The sequence below is a fragment of the Tursiops truncatus genome, chromosome 19, assembly GCF_011762595.2.
Source record: "Tursiops truncatus isolate mTurTru1 chromosome 19, mTurTru1.mat.Y, whole genome shotgun sequence".
NCBI lineage: Eukaryota > Metazoa > Chordata > Mammalia > Artiodactyla > Delphinidae > Tursiops > Tursiops truncatus.
The window spans coordinates 41004170-41013970 of record NC_047052.1 but is presented as its reverse complement, the minus strand read 5'-3'; the positions used below and the strand labels follow the sequence as shown (position 1 = coordinate 41013970).

At 53.0% G+C, this 9801-nt stretch overlaps 1 protein-coding gene across 3 annotated transcripts in view; it reads left to right on the top strand.

Annotated features, from left to right (window-relative positions):
• Positions 1–1283: 1283 nt before the first annotated feature.
• Positions 1284–9801, top strand: part of RHPN2 (rhophilin Rho GTPase binding protein 2) — a 57389-nt gene continuing 48871 nt past the window's right edge. For all 3 annotated transcript variants that reach the window (XM_019940989.3, XM_073795757.1, XM_073795758.1), the window contains exon 1: positions 1284–1389. In XM_019940989.3, coding sequence (XP_019796548.1) covers positions 1321–1389 — 69 coding nt within the window. In that variant the 5' untranslated portion in view covers positions 1284–1320. The remainder of the gene's footprint in view (positions 1390–9801) is intronic.

Below are 9801 nucleotides of genomic sequence, written 5' to 3'. Positions count from 1 at the left end.
CGGCAGTGATGATGAGTTTCTTTTTTTTTTTTAAACATTTACTTGGCTGTTGCTACCATTTATTTTAAACTCTTGAACATCCCCCTGATGCACATACTTTTTTCTTTTTTTTTAAGAAGAAAAGGAAACGCTTGGCTTGTTTTGAAAGCAGATTGTATTTTGTTCTACCTGTGGCACCTACGCGACGGCCAAATGTAGCAGTAACTGCGCAAAGGTGTCCCTTAGTTGGGGGAGGGGGTAGGAACTGCAGGACGCTGGCCAGGAGGGGCGTGGCCGCTGGGGGGCTTCCGGCTCCGGCAGCCCAGTCCCGGCACCCTGTCTGCTAGTTCTACCCGCGCAGTCCACCGATAAGGGGAGCTGGGAGACAGAGCGGTGCCACCCCTGTCTCCAGGAGTTCCCCTTTCGCTCCTAAGCTATTCGCGTCCCTACCGCGCAGCTAAGCGCTTATACACCACTTTGGTTGTAATACCTTGAACCAGGTCAAGAGAGGGTGATCGGGACCCATTTTGTAGTTGAGAAATCTGAGGTTCGAAGTGGTGGTTAAGAAGCGTGCTCAAGGATACTCGTCGAGTCTCTTGGGCACGAAACCCTTTCTGGGGATCCCTCCTTGGGTGGACCCCTCTCCCCTCGCCATCTGTGACCTCCCAGTGGATCCGCCTGGTTTCTGCAGAGCGGGTTGGGGGACAGGGGGTTGATCGCTGTGCCAACAGGTTTGAGTCACCCGCCAAGGCCCTCGGTGGCGCCTAACTCTCCCTCAGCGCCCCGGACTCTGCCCTGGGATCCCTTTTGGCGGGAAGCTGTTTCTGACTGCTCGGCCCAGGGCCCAGCGCTCCCGCCGCGCCCTCGACGTGGCGTCGGGTATGGTCACTGTCCCCTCGTCGTGCGCGCAGGAGCCGTAGCTTCACCCACTCGCTGCATTTATCCCCGCGGTTCCAGACGAGGAGCTGGATCCCCAACCCGGGCCTCGCTGCGGCAGCGGAGACCCCCGGCCCGCCCCTGCGCCCCCGGGCTGAGGCTGCAACCACTCCCAGATTAAGCCCCTGAGGCTGGGAGAGAGCGAGCGAAGAGCCGAGGGGATCTTTGCTCTCCCCTCCGCCAGCCTCGCCTGCGGCACGGCTGCGCTCGGCCAATCCGGAGCCGGGGCGGGACCGGGGGCGTGGTCTCGGCGGGCCTGGTTTGGTCTCCAGGGCCCCCGGCCGGACCTCAGGCAGAGCTAGAGGGGCGGTCACTCAGGCGGGGCGGGGCGGGGCGGGGCCAGGCGCCCTCTTTGGCCAGCGCGCAGATGAGCTTCAGTCTGTTCTGCGCTCCCGCGCTGCCAGCATGACTGACACTCTGCTTCCCGCGGCCCCCCAACCGCTGGAGAAGGAGGACGACGGCTACTTTCGGAAGGTGGGCGGCTTCGGGTGGGCTAGGATTCTGCGAGCTCCAGACTTCTTTCCCCCCAGGCTGTGGAGGGGGCTGCGGGGCGCGCGGCCGGGGTCGACCAGGCCTGGAGGGGGAGGGGGCGCGCTGGCCCGGGGCGCGCCCGGCGGAGGGTCGGAGTGGAGGGGTGCGGCGGCGGTGCACCCGGCGGCCGAGAGCAGGTGACTTACGGGGCTAGGGAGTGGTGTCTGGGCCTCCTCGCGCAGGTGCCAGCGGAGGACAGGACCAGGAGAGGTGCTCGGGGTCGCCCCCGTCGGCCGTCCCGCGGCCCTGGGGAAGGGACCGGTTCCCAGTGCGCTGGCGCCCTCGGCGTTGCGGCGCGTGGGGACCCGAGCCCAGCTTCCACCCAAGCGCTTGGCCGGGGCGCGTGGAAATAGGAGCCCCTCAGAAGGGATGGCGTTGCGCTTTTGCCTCCAGAATGCTTCCAGTGTTTGCCTCTTCGACTTTTTCGAGGATGGGAGGGGACCTCGGGCGTCGCTCCCATCTCTGCCCCTAGTTGCCCGGGAGGGCGTACGCGCTGCAGACGTGAGGGCAGCGGTTTCGCCCCCTCACCACTTTTCGCTAAAGCGGATTTATCCGATTGTTGGGTAGACCTGCGGGAGGTGCGGGCTCCGCGGGAGCTTGGTACATACCGTGGCCTCCCGCCCTGAAGGTTCGCAGCTCAGCCCGTCAAAAGTGGCTCCAATCCACGGAGCGGGGTCGCTGGGATGTCCGTAGGTTGCAAGGCCTGGGCTACAAAGATGCTTTTGAGCCCGGAGGCACGGGGACACCTTCCATCCTTCTTCCTTGTCCCCATGAGTCTAAAAATAGCCTTTGACTCTTGGCCATGTTTGACTAGGTGGGTTGAGAAATTGTTTTTTTTATAACTTCTATAACCGAAGGCAGAGGACGAAATTATAAACAGGGCAGTGAAACTGTTTCCCACAGAACAGTCAATTCTCAATTGTTCCACACCTAATGATCCAGTCAGTGAATGCTCTTGGCGTCTTCCTCCTCCCATGACGCTGCCTTTGGGCTTTTGCTTTCTGGTGAGGAGCAGTGGCCCTAGAGGATGGGCAGGAGGAGAATCTGGAAACAGGTGAGGACAGAGTTGGAAAAATTCTTTTTGGTTAAAAAAAAAAGGAGTAGTTTTAAGGTGTATTTAAGTTAAAAGATGTCATCATGGAATTATAGGATTATAACTTCTAATTATGTGTGGCACTGGGGACAGAGCATCACAGGCCATGGAACTGCAGAAGGAGGCCAGGCCTGGGAATCCCTAGATCTCAGCCTAGGGCCTCAAATCCTGACTGCCTCCCCCACAAAATTGCAGTGTAGACTCCAGCAAGTTGCTGCATCTTTCTGGGACTTCATTTCCTCCCCAAATTGTCCTCTGAACAGGTGGAGGTCTGGACCTATAGCAGCATCTGGGGGAAACAACAGAGGAAGGGGCAGAAGAGGTGGTGAACACGTGCCAGGGTTATGTTCCCTTGTCTTCCAGAACAGGTTTTCCAGGGGAGGATGTGCATAGGACTGAGTGGAAGGCAAGGGAGCTGTGAAAGGATGCAAAGCTGAGTGTTTTTCAGTTGCGGTTTCTCCGGTGGTAGATAAAGAGAATCATGGGTGCAAAATAAGATGAATCACTGGTTTGCAATTAGAAACATCTCTTTGGAAAACAAGACCTTGTAATGATCATTGTGCTACGTCACAGTAGTCCGAAGAGTGTTCCTAGTACAAGGTTAATAAAAGGTGTCAACATGGAACTTTCCCTGCTGTGTGATCTGAGCCAGTTTGTCCTAAAACCAGTGCTCCTTGAATGAGAGGTAGATGTTATACAGGTGAAGGAGGGGAGGATGAACAGGTAGAGGGAACAGCATGGGTGAAGGCACAGGATTGTGAGCGTTTGTGAGTGAACCCTTGGGGGTGTGGAGGTGTAAGTGGGAACTAGGCTGTTCGGGAGTCATGCATCCTGGATGCATGGGAAGGTAACCTGGAGATCTATCAAAGTGCTTCATGCAGGACCAGACGTGTGAGATTTGTGTCACAGAAAGACCACTTGGAAAGCTGAGTGATCAGTAGGTGAGCGATGGGGGAGAGGCAATGGTGGAGCCAGGCAGGGAGGAGTGTGGAAGGTTAATCCTCGTATTGTCTCTGTCCTACTCCGATACGATCTACTGATGACTTTTCAGTCAGTTATGTAAAGCACTAGGTAAGCACAGCCTCACCACCCATCCTTTCCAACAGCTTGCACCCCTAACTCAAACCAGGGGTCCAGACTGGAGGCAGGGATCCCAGTGGGGAGGGTGCAGTGATGAGGGCCTGAGCAAAGGCAGTCAACAGGGATGGGAAGAACTAATGGACCAAATATGGTGGGGAAGTGCTGCTGATGGGAGTCCAAAATGTCTGCCCTTTGGTGTCTGGGGGGATGGTCAGGCGCCTCACTGAGGCGGGGCAACCAGGAGGCTGAGGTAGAGGCGGTGGGCTTGAGGCCCCTAAGCGACATCTGAATGGTGGTCCCAGTGGGGAGTCCACTCCATGAACCCGGCAGCCACGAGAGCACCCTGGCTGGAGATGCAGCTTTGGGGGACACCAGTGTGGGAGGCAGTGGGATATTGTGAAAAAGGACCCAAGGCAGAAGAGAATAATGCCTCCATTTAAGGGACAGGCAGAGAGATGGTAAACAAGCCCAGAGGGTGACAGTATCAAGGCAGCTGAGAGAAGAGATCTTTTTAGTGGAGAGATGAGGTTGACAAGTCAGAAGAGCCCTGGAAAATACTGGGTTTAGTCCTTTAGGGGGCTGTTGGTAAATGAGTAGGTGGAGAATTGGGGGCAAAAGTCAGTGTGGTGGGGACTTTCCTGGCGATCCAGTGGTTAAGACTTCACCTTCCAATGCAGGGGGTGCGGGTTCGATCCCTGGTCGGGGAGCTAAGATCCCACATGCCTCATAGCCGAAAACCCAAAAAACATAAAACAGAAGCAATATTGTAACAAATTCAATAAAATATTAAGTCTTTAAAAATGGTCCACATCAAAGAAAAATCTTTCAAGTCAGTGTGGTGGAGTACAGGTGGAAGAAGGGCAGAGAAAATAGTTGCTTGGGGGGGATGGGGGTAGAGGAGAGAGAAGAAGACAGGTTTGTTTAGAATGAGGAGCTTCCTATTGCCTGCTGGTCTTGGACCCTGAACGTGTGAGACGGTCTTTGGCAGAGAGGGCCCCCTGGCAAATCAGGGTCTTCTTGAGGTTGTGCAGGACATGGCTGTACAGAGCCCGAGGACAAGGGCTCAGTTTGGCCGCAGGTCAGACATGGACACCAGTACAGACCCTGGCCTCCTGGGTGAGCAGCTTGGGGCAGGGGGCTCTCTGAATTTAAAACAAACAAAAGGGCTTCCCTGGTGGCGCAGTGGTTGAGAGTCTGCCTGCCGATGCAGGGGACACGGGTTCGTACCCCGGTCCGGGAAGATCCCACACGCCGCGGAGCGGCTGGGCCCGTGAGCCATGGATGCTGAGCCTGTGCGTCCGGAGCCTGTGCTCCGCAGCGGGATAGGCCACAGCACTGAGAGGCCCGTGTAGAGCAAAAAAAAAAAAAAAACAAAAAATACAAATACAGAATACTTTCTGGTCTATCACAATATGTTTCTCTCTTCTCTGGCTTCTCACTTTTTGTTTTCTTTCTTGACACTAATATGTTTAAATAGAAGTACAGTTCTATAAGAATAATTAAATACTAAATTATTTTCTTAAAAGAATGACCAGTGGAAATGGAGTTCCTTTTTCCCAAACAGATTTTTATGCTTATCCTAATGAAAGTCTTGGAAGAATGTGTGTTTGGGCCTATAGTTAATGCAGAGTAATACACATTTCCAAGACACTACATCCTGAGAGCTGGTCCCATCTCCAGGGCTCTCTGGGGGCTATAGTCCTGAAACCCACAGGAAAACCTATTCTTGGTCAAGAGAAAGCTAGCTAGAAAAAAACTAGGAAAGGCTGTTGAAAGGGCCTAAATGAAAGACCTTAGCAGTAAGGGGAAGAAGACCTTCAGTACAAAGTGCAGCATTGTGGGACCTTATCTCTGCCTCACCGTCCTCTGGGAGCACTAATGGCCCGAAATGAATTTAGCTCCATTGTTTTTACCCAAGAGCTGGAGGAGAAGTTGTTTCTTGTTCACAGAAGCCTCCAGGCTGGACAGGGCCCCAAGGTTCACTGTGTCCCGGTTCGTGGTCCCTGTTTACTCTGGATTTCCTCAAGGCTCCAGCAGAGAAGGAAGGAAGAGAATTTTTTTTTTTTTTTTTTTTTTTAACCCAGAGGCTCCTCTTAGGTCCTCCTCTGCACCATTCATCTTAGTGGGGTGTAATTTCACATTAGACACACGTGTGCATCTTATATAAGCACATGTGGAAGGACATGCTGGGCTGAGTCTGAGGAGCACAGGGTGGGTCATGGGGGCTCATCCAGTCCATCTTTTTTTTTTTTTTTTTGAGAATCTATTTTTGGCTACGTTGGATCTTCGTTGCAGCACACGGGCTTCTCGTTGTGGTGGCTTCTCTTTTTTTTATTTTATTTTATTTTTTTGTTTGTTTTTTTTGTTTGTTTGTTTTTTGCGGTACGCGGGCCTCTCACTGTTGTGGCCTCTCCCGTCGCGGAGCACAGGCTCCGGACGCGCAGGCTCAGCGGCCATGGCTCACGGGCCCAGCCGCTCCGCGGCATGTGGGATCTTCCCAGACCGGGGCACGAACCCGTGTCCCCTGCATCGACAGGCAGACTCTCAACCACTGCGCCACCAGGGAAGCCCTTTATTTTATTTTTACTTTTTATTTATTTATTTTTTTTACGGTATGCGGGCCTCCTACTGTTGCGGCCTCTCCCGTTGCGGAGCACAGGCCCCGGACGCGTAGGCCCACGTGGCCACGGCTCACGGGCCCAGCCGCTCCGTGGCATGCGGGATCCTCCCGGATCGGGACACGAACACGCGTCCCCTGCATCGGCAGGCAGACTCCCAACCACTGTGCCACCAGGGAAGCCCGTGGTGGCTTCTCTTGTTGCGGAGCACGGGCTCTAGGCGCATGGGCTTCAGTAGTTGTGACTCTCAGGCTCAGCAGTTGTGGCTCGTGGGCTCTAGAGCCCAGGCGCAGTAGTTGTGGCGCACAGGCTTAGTTGTTCTGCGGCATGTGGGATCTTCCCGGAACAGGGCTCGAACCCGTGTCCCCTGCATTGGCAGGCGGATTCTTAAGCACTGCACCACCAGGGAAGTCCCTGCCCCATTTTTATTGGGTAGTGATGATGTTTCTCCAGGTGGGGGTGGGGGAGGGAGGAGGAAGGGTGTAAAAGTTTGTGCTGCTGCCTCTTCCCCACCCGCTACCCCACCATGGTCAGAGCCAGACCCTACAGGCCAGGCTGGATCCAGGCTGATCATGGCCTTGGTGAGGGTCTGTCCAGCTGCACTGGTGCACACCAGCAGCCCAGAGGGCGTGGTGGACAAACTCCTCGTCACATTGCGGGATCCTGGCCAGGAGGGGGTCCCCTGGCAGGAACAGAATTTTCAGGTGACTCAGAGGAGAGTCAGCATGATGAGCTGTAACACTGTAAATGTCCCTTGCTTCCTGGGGCTATTTGGACGGATTCCAAGACACCACCTGATCATACAGGGCATTGCCTTTAGCCTGATCACCACTTGCCTTTAGCCTGATCACCACTTCCTCCTAGAGTCTCGTGACACAAAGGCTGTATTGGAGGTGGCCACAGAGGAAAGCGGAACCGCAGGTGCAGCTCAGCCAGACTGAGTGTCCGGCAGAGCTGGCAGCAAGGGGTGCCAGCTGGGGGCAAGGTCTCCTGCCCGTAGCGCCAGAAACAGGGAGAGATGCACGTCCTTCTGGCCTTGCTAGTCAGACCCACGGAGTTCACTAGGGCCATATGCCGTAGAAAATCCTGTTTCGATTGGATTCTAAGAGGAGAAAAAGGCAGGTGATCCAAAACTACAACTTCAGAAGTAGTTTCTTTTTCTCCAATATTATTGTATTATAAAAGTAACATAAATTGTTGTAAAAAAGGGTAATAACAGAAGTGTACAAAATCACACGCACATACCATCTTCCCCCCACCAAGGACTGCTCACTAGTGGTGTGTACATCCTACCAGTTGAAATAAACAGGTCATCAGTTGGGTCTGAAAATACATTTGTCTCTTAGAAATTTTGGTGATTGTAAATCTTTGTAGAGTGGCACGCACTTTGTACACACACGGTAGGTGTCTGTAAAGATTTGTAGAAGTGACTGAAGGGAGTCTGTTCATATTGTGGCCCCCTACCCCTATGTGAATGGATGGGGACGCCAGAGGGAGGCACCTGGCAGAGATCCTGGAAGGGGAGGAGACCTCTTTACAAGTGCCAAATTCATGTTTTAATTTTTATGGACGCGGAAAAGGTAGATTCTGTTCATCCAAACTGCCCTGAGTCTCCAGCATGGTGAAAAGTTAAATTAGATGTATTTTTGTGTATTGCAGGGTATTGCATGCTATTTCTATGCTTTCTGGTTGACAGCTTCTGGCTAACTCATAAACAAACAATTCTGTTTTCCAGAGCTTGGTGGTTGAGTGAGGGGTTGCATGACTAGGAAGGAAGGCAGAGAAAATATCTTCGTGCTGGAGAGGCAGCAAAAAGCACCCCACTCTTCCATGCCCTGCGTGAGGGTCACGAGCCAGGGGACCCTGCATGGTCACCCTCACTCAGTCTTACTCCTGACCTAGAGACTTCAAGTTCACGCTGTGCCCTCAATTTGCTGAAGACGCATCTACATGTGTGGGCTTTAACTTTGGCTGCGTGGAAGAAAGGCCCTCACTGGTTCTTGGGGTGGAGGAGGGCCAAGCGCCAGGCACTGCCTAGAGCAGGGCCCCCCCACCCCCTGCTGGGGAGGAAAGACTGCTCCCTACCCTGTGTCTGCCTTCCCAGTGGCCTGGCCTATCTGCCTTTTCACTGTCAGTCTCTGCATGTTGTAGGTCAAGTAGCCTTTCCTTTCTTCCAAATCCACTGACTTCGGTTTTTGCCTAGGTGCTGCTCTTAAATACTTGTTTCCCAGCTGAACAACTTAACTATACCCTAAAGGCATGTGCGTGTATATTAACAAATAGAGTTTTCACTCTGGGTGAACTTATTCTACTTAAGACTTTCTTAGTTGTGGTTACCAGAAGATCGAATCCCCAATGGTTTAGGCAGATAAACACACCATGGTACATTCCTACAATGGAATTCTACTCAGCAATTAAAAGGAGCAAACCACTGATAAGTACAACATGGATGAATCTCAAAGCATACTATTGAGCAAAATAAGCCAGACACAAAAGCATACATGCCCTATGATTCCATTTATATGACATTCTAGAACAGGCAAAAGTCTACGGTGATAGAAATCAGAGTCTTGGTTGCCTTGGTGGGTAATGAGAATGGTCTATATTCTGATTGGAATAGTGGTTACATAGGTATACACGTTTATCCAAACTCATTGAACTATGTACTTAAAAAGCTATGTATTTCATTATGTGTAAATTATACCTCAATTTTTAAAAAATGGCTTAGGCAAGAAAGGGAATGCATTTGGCTCCTGTAACTGAGAAGCCCAGAGGAATGGCTTCAGGCCTGCCTTGATCTAGGGCTCAAATGCTGCCCCCAAAACTCAGTTTCTCAGCTCTGCTCCCCCTAGGTTGGCTTCATTTGGGGGGAGACATTCCCCCCACAGTGGTAACATGGCTGCAGCTGCCCAGTCTCACATCCTCCTAGGTTCAAGGCTGATGGGGAAAAATGAAGGCCCCTCCTGATGGGCTCTGTTGTCCTATGTCAGGTGCTCACCCTGAATCAAACTCAGGGCTGGGGCCTTTGGTTTTACAACTAGCCAAGCATGAATCAGATGTCCTTCCCCTTGGAAGGGAGGTGTGGGAGCATGGATTTATAACCCCTGACCGCTATGGGCTGCGAGATGGGAGAGTGGGACCGTGGGTCACTGTGGCCAAAAGATATGCACTGAGCTGGGCAGCCCTCAGCCAGGAAGCACGTAAGGGGTGTCCGGGGGTTGGTGGGCGAGCTGTCCCCGATTCCCACACATTCCTGCTGCTCAGGCTCATCTCAGAGTGGCAGGAAGGACGTGGGCTTAAGTCCTCCTCCCACCCTTACTGCCTCTAGCATCTTGAGTAGCTCACTTACCCTCCAAGCCTCAGAACTGTGGGGTCCGAGATGCCATACCAGAGTCCACGTGGGCTGACTGACAACGTGGGAGACGCCACTAAGCTAGTGAGGAAGCTGAGCTTTACTCAGTACTTGCTTTTCTTGGGTGTTGGCAGTCGGACCATCCTTCCACGTATTGAGACTGACGCCAATGCCCAAACCTTAGGCTGGTCAGGTAACTGACAGACTCTGTG